Here is a 17,747-nt window from a genome sequence, read left to right on the forward strand (position 1 = left end):
TAGCAAAATGTATACTGTGCTTCTAGTGTGTATGTGTATAGCTATAAACAGGGAAATCACAGAGCAGCCAACCAATAGCAATCGCTAAGGACATGCTAACTACACCTGACCTTATTACTCCAATAGCAGGGTCCTATGGCACTAGCTGCCACCTGCTCAACTTGCAACTGCCGCAAAAAGAAGTTGCAGTCAACTGGTGTCAGTCACATGGGATGTGCATTACCAAGCTGCAGATGTGGAACTTCCCAACATTAATGATGAGAAATAGGATCTAAACCAACATATGAATTGATGTTAACTCAGAGCAATCCAGAAACCTTCTCCCCTCACTTTCAGAAAAAGCCGAAAGCCTGGTATTAGCAGTCTAAAACTGCTAATAGAACAGCAACATTTAAAAATAGAAAATTATTTGTACATTGGGAAAGTGCTCTGCTGATAACACTGATTAAGTTTAACCGTTGATTTACTGGGTATTGAGAAGTGCAGCCACCTATCACCTAAGGGGTGCAATGCAAAATGCATCCAATCCATCTTCATTTAAAGGGGTGGTTAACTTCTAGTATGTTATAGAATAGATGATTTTTAAGAAGTACTCAGTTCTTCATATTTTATTTTTTATTTATTTTTTAATTATTTGCCTTCCAGTTCTGACTCTTTCCAGCTTTGAAATCTGGATTGCTGACCCCAGAAGCCAAAAAGCGAGGCTACACATTCTTTTTTAGACTGTTACTTTTTGTTACTAATCTTTCTAGTAAGGCCCTCCTCTATATATATTTCTGTCTCTCTTTCAAAGCACTGCTTGGTCACTAGGTTGAATTGAACCCTAGCAACCAGATAGCTGCTGAAAATCCAAACTTTGCCTTCCAATTTGCCTTCCAAATCTGACTTTAGCTTTAAAATGGGGGTCGCTGACCCCAGCAACCCAAAAATGATTGCTTTGTGAGGTTACAATTTTTTATTTTACTGTTATTATTACTTTTTGTTACTAATCTTTCTATTTAGACCCTCTTCTATTCATATTTTCATCTCTCTTTCAAACCACTGCCTGATTTCTAGGCTGAACTGAACCCGAGCAACCAGATAGCTGCTGAAATTACAATTTGGAGAACTTCTGCACAAAAATCTAAATTATTAAAAACACACAAATAAAAAAAAAACGTGCATATTGCCTAAGAACAGAACTCTCTATATCATAAAAAGTTAATATAAAGGTGATTAACCCCTTTAAGCTTGTGTCGATAGCATGCCCTATACTTATAAGTTCTGAGTAACAGAGGGGAGGTGTATTGTAGATGCAGGGAAAATACTGCAAGTGAGTCAAATACATATGGCTGCAACATTCACAAGCATAAAAAGCATAATTTTAACTGTGTCTACAGAGCACTGCCCCATAAGCCTTATAAGTACTGCACCCTATATACAAGGTGCAGTTAAACTAACATACATTGGTGGCATTTTATAAATGCACTTGAATACCTGATGCACACCGTGCTGCATGTAGGATTGCCACCTGGTGGGTATTTTACTGGACTAGTTGGTAAAAATAATGAATGTGAATGTTACAGAGAAGAAACATAATAGATGCTGAAGGATACTGTGTGTGTTTTTTAGAAGAGGTGCCAAATGTTTTCAGACTCCAGAACAATGTGTCAATAGGAGCATTAGTGCAAAGCAACCATCATTAAACGCACTTTAGACACTCACTGCATGCAACCCAATAATATTTAGCCAGCTCACAACTTTCAGTTGTTATACTGCAATCCCTACATTTCCCAGCCAAGCCCCACTGTATTATACTCTCTTCTATAAACCCCTAATATATTGCCCATCCTACTCTGGCACAGGTCAGACCCCCAGATACAAACGCTGTGCACAAAGGCTTCTACCTTGCTTATTCTTGATGGATGCCTGGGGGCTGCACAGCACAGTGACACAAATCCCTTTTCAGCCTTCTCCTCTTGGAGTTTAGGGGCAGCTTGTTGTTCCATCCCACAGATCCCACTGAAGCATTTCTATCCAGCCATGAGAGTTCTGACTCCAAGCAGTGTGCAGTCCCTATGAGTCTTGCAGTGACATGTTCTGCCTGATTCCAACACCAGCTTACCAGAAATTCTAAATACACAGGATTTAACTCGCTGTCTCAGTACCGGTTTTTCATGGGTGAATACCAGCAGATGGGCGGGGACTGAAGTGTACAAATAACTATCACTTGTGCCCATAAAAGAACAATCTGCAGAGGAATCCCTATCACCTAAACAACAGTGCAGACCACTCTGCCCCTAGAACACGGAGCAGGGTCTTTGCATAAACAGAGGGAAAATCACAGAGGACATGAAATAGAAATTGTATCCAAATAAGAATCATTTATTAATCACCTTCCAGGAGGTTAGAGAATAATGAGCCTACTAAATTCCTTTGTGGAATTAACATACATGAGTACTACAGATATGGAACCTGTTATGCAGAATGCTCGGAACCTGTGGTTTTTCTGATAAGGGATCTATCTGTAATTTGGATCTCCATACCATAAATTTACTAAAAAATCATTTAAACATTAAATAAACCCAATAGGACTGTTTTGCCTCCAATAAGGATTCATTTTATCTTAGTTGGGATCAAGTATAGGTACTGTTTTATTATTACAGAGAAAAGGGAATCATTTAACCATTAAATAAACCCAATAGGGCTGTTCTGCCCCCAATAAGGGGTAATTATATCTTAGTTGGGATCAAGTACAGGTACTGTTTTATTATTACAGAGAAAAGGGAATCATTTAACCATTAAATAAACCCAATAGGGCTGTTCTGCCCCCAATAAGGGGTAATTATATCTTAGTTGGGATCAAGTACAGGTACTGTTTTATTATTACAGAGAAAAGGGAATCATTTAACCATTAAATAAACCCAATAGGGCTGTTCTGCCCCCAATAAGGGGTAATTATATCTTAGTTGGGATCAAGTACAGGTACTGTTTTATTATTACAGAGAAAAGGGAATCATTTAACCATTAAATAAACCCAATAGGGCTGTTCTGCCCCCAATAAGGGGTAATTATATCTTAGTTGGGATCAAGTACAGGTACTGTTTTATTATTACAGAGAAAAGGGAATCATTTAACCATTAAATAAACCCAATAGGGCTGTTCTGCCCCCAATAAGGGGTAATTATATCTTAGTTGGGATCAAGTACAAGGTACTGTTTTATTATTACAGAGAAAAGGGAATCATTTAACCATTAAAAAACCAAATAGGGCTGTTCTGCCCCCAATAAGGGGTAATTATATCTTAGTTGGGATCAAGTACAGGTACTGTTTTATTATTACAGAGAAAAGGGAATCATTTAACCATTAAATAAACCCAATAGGGCTGTTCTGCCCCCAATAAGGATTAATTATATTTTAGTTGGGATCAAGTACAAGGTACTGTTTTATTATTACAGAGAAACAGGAAATAATTTGTAAAAATGTTAATAATTTCTTGGAGTCTATTGGAGATGGCCATCTCGTAATTCAGAGCTTTCTGGATAATAGATTTCTAGATAATGGATCCTATGCCTGTACTAGTTTTGTGAATTTGGACCAAAAATTGTAAAAAGAAATTATTTTTAACTGCACTCTTATACAAAGGTATAATCATTTGTAATATTGATTAAGGAAAAGCACCATGTCTGCTTCATGCACAATATTAGAGCCTAGGATGGCAGTTTCAGGAGGGTGGAGGGGAAGTTCGCCTCCCCCCAAAATGCTCACACATTTCTGCAGCACAAGTTAGTAGTGGAGTTAAGGGGTGCACCCTGCTGAACATCTCTGCTACCATATGGGTGCAACAATCTGGTATCAGAGAAGGGGCATCATTTTAAGTTTAGGGCTTTGGCACGCTGAAATTCACCCCTACACAGGGGCCGAGCAAGGCTTGGTACACCAGCACTAAGAGGTTTCTGGAGTTTGGTAGAGAAATAACACAAATGCCATTAGTTGATTCATTCAATGACAGCAGCAAATTCAGAAAAAAATCAACCCGCACTGAACCCTATCCCGAAACATATTAACCTGCACTCCGACCCTAATCCACAAAATCTTAACCCACATCCAACCATGACCCACAAATCTTAACCCATACCCAGCCCTAAACCACAAAATCCTAACCTGTACGCAACCCTAATCCTCAATATCTTAACTCCAACCCTAGCCCATAAAATGTTACAATTGTAGGACCTGCACCCCCATCTTCTGCAGGGACTCATTGGGAGCGGGGAGGAATGTACCTCCCCAGTCTGATCCACACCCAACCTGAACTCGCAATGGTCACCCAAATTTTAACCTTTACCTGCCTGACCTGTGGGAAATCTGTGGTTCCTGGGTTTTGGGTCAACCCACACATGGCTGCTACTGAGCATGCTCCCTGTTACAACTGACACAGTAGTTTCTGGTATCCATTTGATGCTGCTGCAAAATGTATCCACTAATATAGCAACCTGTCAGGGTCGGACTGGGGAGCGCTGCAAGAGTCAGTTCTGGGATTTTTCCCGGTGTCCCGGCAGCCCAGTCCGACCCTGCAACCTGTTACAGAAAGTGGGCAACCTGGCTTACTGAGCTGCTACTGGGAAACCCCAGAGGGAGGAATAGGAAGCAAATTTATTTCTAAAACAGAAAGATTGGATTTTTGAAAAAAGTCTTTTAAAAAAAAGTCTTTGGCAGATGAAGCATTGTAGTTTAGTATTGGCTAAACTGCAACTTCCAGCATGCCCAGCTGGCATTTACGACAGCTGCTGGCTCCTACATATGTACAGTACATAGATGACTAGAGGAGCGGGCAAGACTAAACAGCAAATCATTAGGCTTAACTAATAGAATAGTAATGAGGCCGTGCCCTAGGTTAATATGTGTCACCTGACTCTGGGAGTTACCCTCCCTGGTGTTGTTTAAGGGAACCAGCAAGGCCTATTGTGGCAGGTAAAACCTGTACGACTTGAGTGTGAGAGCCATGTGCCAGGGGCAGTCGTATGGACAATTTAAGATTTACGTTAAGCTTTAAACTACTGCTCCTTGATTGCACAGAGTCACGCACAAATTGCCTACCAGGCTTACATGCTAGCTACCAAGGATAATTATGCAAAACACAACATGGTTGTACCTGAAAGGTAAACACACCGTATTTTTGAGTAAGGTTTATTTTTCTACTTTTTTTTTAGGAATGTTCAGTATGTTCCTATTCATCTAGATATTAGTATTGAAGAATGTGAAACGGAGCTGCTATAGTGCTTGCTGTGCTGAAGGGAAATGAAATCTCACTCTTACACACCAATGGGACAGAGCCATGTGTAGCAAACAGCAGCAGAGCCCAAGATCTTTGCTCTTCCTCCACACAGATCTGACTTTATTCTGATGATTGTGTCTTTAAATCTGATGTTGAGGGGTAAGTTGCTAGGGAAAGGCACGGAGGTAGTAAAAATAAACCAACTGCCCTGTAGCTTGGCACTGAATCCACTGAAATGGTCATTTATTGAATATTGCTATCGCTTGGGTTATTTCAGCACAACAATCAGATATAATAACAGCTTGGTGCTTGGAGAGAATCCAGCGTGAAAATGGAAAATAATACATTTAATGTTTGGCACACCGAGAGGCAGTACTACCATGCCAATTAACTACCCGATAATCCACTGAAAAGAATATAAGTATTAGCAGCTAGTGTATTATCAGTCAAACAGATGCCTGACAGAGCTTGGAGCATGAAGGGAGCAATGAAATCAAACATTCTAACAGGGTCTGGAACATGATGTACCCTCTTTCCATTTTCTCTAGTGCTTAAGAGTCAATTAAGTTCAACCTTTTATATCTATATAAAATCTACCTAACTGCTAGTTGATCCAGAAGAAGGCAAAAAAAAACCATGCAAACCTTTGCAATATAACCAAGAGGGGGCAAATCCTTCCTGACTCCAGTTTGGTAATCAGACCAGTCCCTGTCTTTCCTCACATCCTAAAAAGCCATCTGCAACATTAGATATATATTATATATATATATATATATATATATATATATATATATATATAAGCCATATACTATATGTACAAATAACTTTTTTCTTCTTATTGGAATGGGTGCCCTCATGCCTGCTGGAAGGACCTACTGGTGAATAAAGCATTAGGGAGATAATTATATGAATCCCTTATATATTTATACATAGTTATCATATTTTCCCCTAAGCACTTCTTCTCCAGTGTAAACAGACCCAACTTGGCCAGTCATTCTTTATAATTGAGACTTTCCATACCCTTTACTGGCTTAGTTGGGCATCTGTCCCTTTAAATATGAAACATATATATATTAATGAATGTGAAGCACAAAGTGTGAACAGTGTACAGCACAGAACAAATGTGACAGTTAGGTCCTGCAGAACTGCAACTTTCCCCACCCCCCATAGTGTATTCTATAGTCAGTTCTTCATTCCTGCTGATCCCTGGCCCTGTGTAATGATGAGACAACGCCTTGCAGGAATCTAACTAACCCTGCATAAATCCACGGTAATGGCTAAAAAATCCAACTGGATCTTTTTAGTGTTTAAATGTGTTTTATCAGATTTTTGACACTGTGTTACAGATTATGGTAGAAAATCCCAGCTCCCAAGCATTCTGGATAACAGATCCCTACCATATTGTATTAAGAAATGACTTTTTGTTAATCATGGAAGAGAGCATAATCATAAGTGAATGCTGGCTGAAGGATCCAGGAAGCTGCATGAAATTTGATAAACTATATTTTTTGTAATAGTGATTTATGAGCAATAATGGGCTTTTATTCACATGTACAGGTAGTAACTATTATCCTGAATGCTTAGGACCTGGGGTTCCAAATAAGGCATCTTTCTGTAATTTGGATCACCATACCTTAAGTCTGCTAAAAATCATTTATACATAAAATAAACCAAATATGAGTATTTTGCCTCAAATATGGAATCATGCAGCTTAGTTACCATACAGAACAAGCTACTGTTTTATTATTACAGAGAAAAAGGAAATCATTTGTAGAAATTAAAAATATATGCTTAAAATTGACTGCATGGGAGATCCCATACGTGTATACACACACACACATATAAATATATATATATACAGAAATGTCCTTTTGCCAAATGTGAAACTGTGCAAGGACAATGTTTTAATATGTTTCAAACTCAATGTTTTATTCAGTTTTATATAATTAAGCAATAATTCTGAAGTAACATTAACATTTGTTAGAAACCAAAAGTTTCTTTTTTACACATTTGCATTGGATTCCAGTGAGAAAGTTACTATTATTAGTTACTGTATTTGCAGATGTAACAGTTCCTATAATGTAACATATAATTGCCTGCAATGAGTTTGAACTGGAGTTGTAAGAAGCTTTACTTTGGTGCTCGCCCAGAGCATGCCTCTGCCTATACACAAGTGAAAAGATCTTTAACCCTTTCTGTTCCTCAGAGGCCAATGATAGTAATAAACAATTTTTTTCAGCAGTCATGAATTCGCTAGGAAATTCCACAAAAACTGCAGCAAAAATTTGCCACGGCAAAATTTAAACGAGCGAGGAAAAAGTTGTGGTCACATCGAATAAGTCACGTGTCAACAAAATTGAGCTTTTTAAAAAAGTCATGCAGTGGCCGAATTTTATGAACTTTTCTGCAAAATTTTCAGCAAAACAGGACAGATTCGCTCATCACAAGCCAATGAGAATGGAAAGAGAAGTAAAAATATGATATTTCCCCACACTTTATCTTAGGTATAGCAAGTGGCTATTTGATGTTGCAGTGGGCACATCTACTATTTAATTTTATTTAATTAGGGGGTACAGGCAATTTGATTGCCATGGCTTTCTCTGCTGGGGGTACAGGCAATTTGATTGCTATGACTTTCTCTGACCCTGATAGAACTCTAATTATAGATTCCTGGCAGATTTCAGGCCCAATTTCAGTTTACACAAGGCATGAGTAAGTAGTGAGATGCCAGTATACACAACCTCCCATATGCAATTAGGGTAGGGGATATATAAGGGCATTTTAAGCAACATGTCACCTATGCACGTGTCACACACTCATTTGTGTATATATCTTCTGATGCATAGAATCCTGTATAACATTGTAGGGAGTCAGTAATGAACTCAACTACTCTACTACCCCTCCCTGTGCTCCCAAGCTTTCCTGAAAGGGGGTAACAGAAAAGTACAAGTTGTCCCTTCAGGTTTAACTGAGGTCAGACTGGATTTTCTGCCAACTGTTTTTTGGGACAGTCTTTCAAAATTGTCTCTCAATGGGCCCCCATATGGAGAGACACTTAGACAATAGGATGGAAAACAGCCAAGCTAGCGAGCCGTACCTTTCCGCATACGGGCAGCCTTAGATTCACATGGGGGCACATTTAAAAGAGTGAATGTTTGGTTATGGGGTTTTCTTGCCCCACCCACTCCTGAGTCCCAGGCACATTAGATTATACACATTACAATAGGCCCTCACACCCCGGAGAAAGCTTCTTTAGAGCGGCTGTGTACAAACCCTCCCCACTGCTACAAGGAATAAACCCACCTACAAAGGAAACTAAAGTTGTTGACTTTTTTTGTTCTTTGACTAACCTCATCCCCAGGCCTTCAGAATTTTCTTCAGCTCTTCAAATGAGAAGGAGTGCGCAAGTTAAAACAAGCTTTTATATAATATTTTGGCAGCCAAAAACCCTGATCAGCACAATAACTCTGAACTACAAGGTGTCTGCGAGAACAGAATTCCAACTAAAATTCCTGTGCCTAAAAACAACAGTAGAAAAGCTGGCAACTAATATCCGATATGGCAAGGTGAAGTTTGGCACTTTTCAATGTATAATTGCTTTTTTTGCAATACAGGAGCAAAGGCAGCCAAATACTCATGTGAATTAATAATACTGTAAATGGGGGTACCTTATAAGGGTATTAGATGTCACCATAGAGCCCCCCCCAACAAAAAATATTCGGAGGGGCCCAGCATGCACAGGTAACCCTACCCATACCCATTAAACCACCACCCACTCTCCTGCCTGCTTGCATCCCCAGCTCCCCATCCACTCTCAGATAGGAAAGTGACTGAAGATGAAGGCTTTCTATACTATAGAGCAGGGATCTCCAACCTTTTTTACTCGTGCCAGAGTCAGATGTTAAACGTGTTGGTAAGCCACACAAGCATGAAAAAAATTCTTAGGGGATGCCAAATAAGGACTGAGAATGGCTATTTGATAGCCCCATGTGGGTTGCTTGCCTGTAAGCAGCTAGCTAGCCTGCTTGGAGTAAAACTGTTTTAATGCTTCTAAAATTTGCAAGCCAGAAATGTAAAAATGGGCACCTACTTTGAGGCCGCTTGGAGCAACATCAAAGGGGGTGCTGAGAAACATGTTGCTCAGGAGCCACTGGTTGGGGGTCACTGCTATAGAGGAAGCTGGGCCTCCCTGTCCCCTGGGCCACCTAGCGACTGTGGGGCCTGCCTCCTCTATAGTTATAGTATAGTATAGCACCATTGACTCCAAGATGCAGGGGCGGGCCAAGCCAACCGGGCGCCCTAGGCAACCCGGTCGGCCAACTCCGCCCACCTCCCCGCCCCCCAAACAGCACATGTGCGCCAAAGCACAGGAGGCGGTGCTGGGGGGGGGCGGTGCGATTAGATCGGTCATTGCCTCCACCGCTAATGACAAGCGGTGGAGGCAATGACAAAGTAGCACTAGGGGTAGGCAGGAGAGGTACCTGCCTGGCGCCCCCCAATCGTTGCGCCCTAGGCAGCTGCCTCTTCTGCCTACCCCTAGTTCCGGCCCTGCCAAGATGACTTCTTCTATCCTTTTTAAAAGAAAAGGGTTCTTATAATAATATTTCTTATAAAACATGTTTCTACGAGTCATTTGGCACAAGTCACATCTAGAAGCAGCCCTGGACTGGCAGTCTGAAAACTATGGGACTGCTGTAAGCTTCCATAAACTGCTGGGTCCTGTGTGGGACCATGATACAATTCTACAAGATATAAATATATGGGGAAGAATGGATTTTTTTTACCTGTATCTACAACTGCTGTTCCATGAGGCCCAACTATGAGCGAGGTGTGGGGCGGCTGCACCCCTTTAAAGACAGCCACAATTTGCTCATTCTTAGGATCGGATATGCTTAATCACAGCCTGCCTCATTCATTCCTCAGGTATTCACACCTCTGTGCTAATAATGCATATACATGTTAATTGGCCAACAGCCTGCACATTTCCCATCACGTACACATTGCAAAGGCTACATAGGAAACCTCACTGTGCCAGTTAATGCCAGCAACCTATGAAAATGTTGTGCAGAACTAGAATGCAGTAGGACAGGATGGAAGGCAACCAATGTTAGTGTATGGCTCAGTGCACACAGGAATTCTGTCCCTGGGCTGTACTACATAGTTAGAATTTGTTTTAACTGTCTCTGAGGATGAAAATATTAAAAATTATTTTTTTCTCCTCTTCTCTTTTCTTTTTCACCCTTATTCTGGTTTTAGAAGCATAAAAACAAGGGTATAACCCCAATATTGTTGTCCACAATGCTGCAGCAATAGCCAAACAAGGTGCATAGGGGTAGTCCATACAGGAATAAGTTATAGAGCTCGTGCTTTGTGCAGCCCTAGTGGCACCTATGTGATCCTGGCAAATCAACCACATCAGTCACAGTAGGTAATTAACCAACATTCATACTTCTAATACAAACTCATACCATACATAAAACCTGATTCGCTGCCACGTGTGCCTGGTGCTAGGTTCACTGGGTAATGATATGCAAACCTTTCTACCTCACCCTTCCTCCTGATCTTTTCTAGGAATCTATAACTATATTTAAGCTGAGACAAACTACACTGTTCAAAACATGGACAGTAGATGAGACTGGAAGTATCACTAGAAATTAAAACAGCTCTACTACACTACCTGTTGGAAGTTGTAATTCATTAAATTGCCCTCCCCCCAGGAAATGTAAAAGTAAGGGTTCCATTTCCCTATTGCAGAATATAGAGCAGTACCGTGAAACATACAGCCTGTGGCATCATTGTGACATTACTGCTAACCAGCTACACAAATCCCACCGGAACGGCAACTTTTTCTGTTGTTCAGAGGTATAACATGAAATGAATGGATGCACAAATATGTTGTCATAGACAAGGGTTTAACCTTATACTTGTGGTGTCAAGTGTCAGTGATCAGGTATCCTTGTTTGCACTGTAATTATGTTACAGACCACGCGTGGGTCCCAAAGATAAGCCTTTAACGCTTCTGGCCAATTAGCAATCTTCAGCCCAAGGAGAGAATCCTTCATTTCTATTTACTTTGACTGCACAGATCATTTATTTTGGGTCTTTGTTGACCCAAGAGCAAACAAGATGCTATATTCTACCAAGGCTCAAGTTCCATGAGGGCCATGTAGGAATCAAGACCTAACTAGGTCAGTGTAGTGGGGTGATTATATTAAATACAAGGGGTGATTTATTTTAAAATAGTGTTGTGATGCAAAGAAATCTGTGAAGCCCTTCGTAGTCTGGGACCAAATATCTCTTAGTGAGCCATGGACCACCATTGGTCAGAATGAGGTGAAGCCTTCAGCAGAAACTTACCAATGACTCTGTGGGTGTCACATTTATGGCCCTTAAGTCTTAGTGAACTATAGCTCCCTATCTGAGTTCCATGATGAGAGAAAATTAAATGGTGGGCACCAATCAAGAAAGGCAAAAAATGCCAGCCACTTCCCAGGCCCCTCGGCAGCAATAATAATGGGAATATACCAGTTCTCCACAAGGGCCAGTGATACCCAAGCTGGAACTGTACAAACTCGAGCCAGCACCCAAAGTCTAAAAATATAAATATTCAAAAAGTAGTACAAACAGGGTCATAAATTCTTGATGTTTTACAGAGTTGCAGCAGTAGTGACAAGATGGCACTGTGAGCAAGTAATGAATTATATATCATGCGTGACAACTTTGCTTCTTTAAAGAATTAATTCAAAGGATATCCATAGAGATAGTATTTATATATAACATTTTGTTCACATTTCAGCTCATTTGTCTGTTTGTCATCAAAGCATTCACAAATGCACTCCCTGGGGCAAGTAATTTTTATATTAAACATCCTGTGTATTACTAAGGATCACTGTGTATCATCCTACCACACCTTCAAATCTACTACTCCAGCAATAGGCATTAAGCCTTTGTCTGTCAGTTGGTGATGGAAGCTGCAGAATGGGCAATATTGTTGTTGCTCTGCTATACATGCTATAGCTATTTTCCTACAGCCACAGTCCCTTCCCAGAGGCTATTATCCCCCCACTGCTACTATAGGCACCATCTCTCCCTACTATACCTGCTATCCCACAGCCCCAGTCCCTTCCCAGAGGCTATTATCCCCCCACTGCTACTATAGGCACCATCTCTCCCTACTATACCTGCTATCCCACAGCCACAGTCCCTTCCCAGAGGCTATTATCCCACTGCTACTATAGGCACCATCTCTCCCTACTATACCTGCTATCCCACAGCCCCAGTCCCTTCCCAGAGGCTATTATCCCCCCACTGCTACTATAGGCACCATCTCTCCCTACTATACCTGCTATCCCACAGCCACAGTCCCTTCCCAGAGGCTATTATCCCCCCACTGCTACTATAGGCACCATCTCTCCCTACTATACCTGCTATCCCACAGCCACAGTCCCTACCCAGAGGCTATTATCCCCCCCACTGCTACTATAGGCACCATCTCTCCCTACTATACCTGCTATCCCACAGCCCCAGTCCCTTCCCAGAGGCTATTATCCCACTGCTACTATAGGCACCATCTCTCCCTACTATACCTGCTATCCCACAGCCACAGTCCCTTCCCAGAGGCTATTATCCCACTGCTACTATAGGCACCATCTCTCCCTACTATACCTGCTATCCCACAGCCCCAGTCCCTTCCCAGAGGCTATTATCCCCCCACTGCTACTATAGGCACCATCTCTCCCTACTATACCTGCTATCCCACAGCCCCAGTCCCTTCCCAGAGGCTATAGGTTGTTATAGAACAAAAGACAAGGTTGGGGATCCATATATTCTTTCTGTGATGCACAATAGCTATTAAAGGTATTAACCAAGTAGCAAAAGTTTTCTTTAAATAACTACTAATGTGAAGAAACACATTTAGTTAAAATACATATTTTCATTCTACTGCTTTTGCTAATTTCGTTCATTCTCCACGAATAGAATGTACCCACCTACTGCTTTAGCACAAAGGTAATTGACAAAAAGCTAAAGATAAAGGTGTTTGATGAGGTGTTTTTGCTTTTTGTCAATCTCCGAGCACTGAAAAGACAGAATGAACTGCAATTTCTCCATAACAATCATAATGTACATTTACTTTGTTAACCCCTTATATCTCCCCTTATATATAGTGCGCTGTATCACATGGCACCATTTCAACATAAACTTCCCCTGGCTTTAAAAGTGACAAAACTCTGCTGTTTTGTTCCAATAAGACTCAGCATCATTTAAAGGCTCCCTACTGGGCTTTACAAACTTCCAACGTCAGATATGATGAGATCTGGCACAGACTGTATCTTTTAGCTATGGGAACTGCTATGCACCCCAGGATGGACCACAAACTGGCTGCCTTTAACATGCCCTATGCACAGAATGGCTTTTAGCCACAGCCCACTCTGGCTTTGTTGTGCTGTATGTAAATAAGTGCTGATAAATGTCCATATCAGGCAAGTGCCACAGTTCACCTGTTGCATCTGTCAGATTTGGGCACTTCAGTGTTGTATATTTGTGCCAGGCTCTCGTGAGTGAGAGTAAAGATGTTGGCATCCACTAGCTGAAAGCAGCTGTAAGTACAAAGCATGAAACGTGACCTGTTTGTGCCAGCCTAGTGCCGCTACTGGAGCTACAACCTTATAGTTTGGCCAAAGAAATTAAGTTTATGTTCAAAGTGTGATAATTCCTGGCTTTTGAGCTTTTCTCAAATGTAGAACGAAGACCTGGGGGAAAATGTCGGATTTTGTGCACAAGGTCTATTTCCCTCCTGCATTATTTCTGCTCAACACAAACTAAAGATCTTGTGCAACATTCCAGCTATACACAGTGCCTTCCAGTTATATCCACATGAAAGACCACTTGTGAGAAACAGCGGCTTTATTTAATGCACATATCCCATCACCGACCTTCATGAAGGCAAAACACAAAATAAATCCACTAGTTTCATGTAGGTATGATACAACTTTCTACTCCCCAATACCTGCAGAAACCATATTTAAATGTTCAGCCTCTCACAGAAACATTATGTATTAAAGCTAAATAATATTAATTGTATAACAGGAGCATATGACATCCACACTGGGATACTACATATATCTGTATTAAATACAGTGGTGTGAAAAACTATTTGCCCCCTTCCTGATTTCTTATTCTTTTGCATGTTTGTCACACTTAAATGTTTCTGCTCATCAAAAACCGTTAACTATTAGTCAAAGATAACATAATTGAACACAAAATGCAGTTTTAAAATGAAGGTTTACGTTATTAAGGGAGAAAAAAAACTCCAAATCTACATGGCCCTGTGTGAAAAAGTTATTGCCCCCTTGCTAAAAAATAACTTAACTGTGGTTTATCAATTTCAATTTTCAATTTCAATATCAATTTGTGTAGTCACCCCCAGGCCTGATTACTGCCACACCTGTTTCAATCAAGAAATCACTTAAATAGGAGCTACCTGACACAGAGAAGTAGCCCAAAAGCACCTCAAAAGCTAGACATCATGCCAAGATCCAAAGAAATTCAGGAACAAATGAGAACAAAAGTAATTGAGATCTATCAGTCTGGTAAAGGTTATAAAGCCATTTCTAAAGCTTTGGGACTCCAGCGAACCACAGTGAGAGCCATTATCCACAAATGGCAAAAACATGGAACAGTGGTGAACCTTCCCAGGAGTGGCCGGCCGACCAAAATTACCCCAAGAGCGCAGAGACAACTCATCCGGGAGGCCACAAAAGACCCCAGGACAACATCTAAAGAACTGCAGGCCTCACTTGCCTCAATTAAGGTCAGTGTTCACGACTCCACCATAAGAAAGAGACTGGGCAAAAACGGCCTGCATGGCAGATTTCCAAGGCGCAAACCACTTTTAAGCAAAAAGAACATTAAGGCTCGTCTCAATTTTGCTAAAAAACATCTCAATGATTGCCAAGACTTTAGAGAAAATACCTTGTGGACCGACGAGACAAAAGTTGAACTTTTTGGAAGGTGCGTGTCCTGTTACATCTGGCGTAAAAGTAACACAGCATTTCAGAAAAAGAACATCATACCAACAGTAAAATATGGTGGTGGTAGTGTGATGGTCTGGGGTTGTTTTGCTGCTTCAGGACCTGGAAGGCTTGCTGTGATAGATGGAACCATGAATTCTACTGTCTACCAAAAAATCCTGAAGGAGAATGTCCGGCCATCTGTTCGTCAACTCAAGCTGAAGCGATCTTGGGTGCTGCAGCAGGACAATGACCCAAAACACACCAGCAAATCCACCTCTGAATGGCTGAAGAAAAACAAAATGAAGACTTTGGAGTGGCCTAGTCAAAGTCCTGACCTGAATCCTATTGAGATATTGTGGCATGACCTTAAAAAGGCGGTTCATGCTAGAAAACCCTCAAATAAAGCTGAATTACAACAATTCTACAAAGATGAGTGGGCCAAAATTCCTCCAGAGCGCTGTAAAAGACTCGTTGCAAGTTATCGCAAACGCTTGATTGCAGTTATTGCTGCTAAGGGTGGCCCAACCAGTTATTAGGTTCAGGGGGCAATTACTTTTTCACACAGGGCCATGTAGGTTTGGATTTTTTTTCTCCCTAAATAATAAAAACCCTCATTTAAAAACTGCATTTTGTGTTCACTTGTGTTATCTTTGACTAATAGTTAAATGTGTTTGATGATCAGAAACATTTTGTGTGACAAACATGCAAAAGAATAAGAAATCAGGAAGGGGGCAAATAGTTTTTCACACCACTGTATATACAATTCTGCACCTTGTTAGAGACCATGATAAACAACATTTAAAGACTGCAGAAAGATACAGAAAGATTCTAGCTCTGCAGCAATAAAAATGCACTGATCACACTTTGTTTACTTTTAAGTCAATTATGGAGCAATATATGCACAAAAAGAGGGTGAATAAATCTGTCACTCCGAATTGCTTGCTCTGTGCAAACTCTCCCTGTGCCAGTTGTCCTGCCATTCCCTCCTCTTGCCCATAGGTTGCTCAGACTGGCACACTGCAAGCCCTTCCACTATAGAAAATACCACCTAAGTACTATAAGCTTATGAAACACTAAGTTACCCACAGACAATGCTCCAGCAACTTGGAAACCTCTACTATGCAGCAAATTTGTATCGTCTTAAATATTTAAGCAATATTACATTGAGCCTTATTGATCTTTTAAAGGGGATCTGAGCCCAAAAACTGCATAATGAAATAAAATGTCATTCTATGCAACTTTCTAATACACTTTAATTTAAAACAATACTGTAATTGCTAGTGAAATCCATATCTGTCGGATTCTTTATATTGGCTGTGCTGTGGAATGATATAGCAGAAGCTGACTAACAGAGAACTAACTTCTGCTACATTATTTCAAGAGTCAGAACCGTAGAACAGAAAGCGATAAACAAAAGCTGCCTTGATTGAACATTTTTTTTAATGAATGTATAATAGAAAGTTGCTGAAGAAAACTGTGTTTGGGTAAATATCCCCTTATAACTCCTTGAGCAGAATCCAGCAGGTCTCCCTAGCACACCAGGTAGCAGTTACAGCAGTGCCATTTGCAGGGCAGAGGGACGGATCCTGTAGATAAATACCACCCTGCATGTTTGCGGAGCTTTCTTCTCTATGCAAAGCATGGCTCTGTATTTACCTGCTTTCCTGTAGGTGTCCAGCAGCAGCAGCAGCATGACCAGCTGAGCCAGTGAGTGGCGTATTCCTTCCCAACTGTCAGGTACAGCACAGCCGCATCCCAATCCTGTGCTCACTTGAAAACTGCTTCCAGCCTATTGGATATTTGTGTTCCCCTGAAGCGCTCTAACATGTAACTTCTGCTGCCTTGACATGCTTCCCCACTGTGACATCACACCATCTCCATGGTTACTATAACCCCACCTGGCAGACTACACACACACATACAGAAGTTAGTGGTGGCTAATAAAAGAGTTGTGTGGATTTCTGGCGTTAATTAGAAAATGCTTATGGCTTCCTGACTTGTCACCACCTCAGTGTGAGGCTGCTCAGCCTGAGCATTTCCCCCTGTGAAAGGACTTGATGAGTTTTGTAAGGGGCCACTGGCCCTGAATGCAACAATAGGTGATTCGTTATCTGCCCCTCCCTGTCTGACAATGCAGCTATCTGCTAGCAGTGCCCCAACCTTCCCCCGGCCAAGTAATGTTAGGTGAGAGCGCCAACGTTCAGCCTCGGCAGGTTTCTCTCTCCCTTTTTTTTCTTTATAGCCTCTGGCCTAGTTTCTCCATAAAAACATTCTAGTTAAACTGGTTATTCCAGGCATGCATGCCCAACAGATTGGACTACAACTCCCATAATCCCAGGGGAAAATGTTGTCGCTTACCATACTGTTTTCAAACTCAAAATATATAAGTCCAGTGAGCAAAGTGCAATTTTGAGTGAAGGCACCATGTTTTCCCATATTGCAGCATTTTTTCCCCAGAATTCTATTATCATTGCAGATGT

The 17,747-nt window shown here is 41.1% G+C and overlaps 1 protein-coding gene across 13 annotated transcripts in view; it reads right to left on the minus strand.

The window, feature by feature from the left end:
* kiaa1217 (sickle tail protein homolog) overlaps window positions 1-17,747 on the minus strand; it is a 255,530-nt gene that overhangs the window by 152,816 nt on the left and 84,967 nt on the right. Inside the window, exon 1 of one of the 13 annotated variants that reach the window (XM_004915440.4) lies at window positions 16,924-17,314. The exons of 11 other annotated variants lie outside the window; for them this stretch is intronic. Coding sequence is in view for 1 of the 2 variants with exons in the window: in XM_004915439.4 (XP_004915496.1) it covers window positions 1,887-1,988 (102 nt within the window). In the remaining variant the exon portion in view is untranslated. Of the gene's footprint in view, window positions 1-1,886; window positions 2,117-16,923; window positions 17,315-17,747 lie in introns of those variants that run through there. One more of the 13 variants, XM_004915439.4, reaches the window with a different exon arrangement.

The sequence above is a fragment of the Xenopus tropicalis genome, chromosome 6 (genome assembly GCF_000004195.4).
Source record: "Xenopus tropicalis strain Nigerian chromosome 6, UCB_Xtro_10.0, whole genome shotgun sequence".
In the NCBI taxonomy this organism is placed as follows: Eukaryota; Metazoa; Chordata; class Amphibia; order Anura; family Pipidae; genus Xenopus; species Xenopus tropicalis.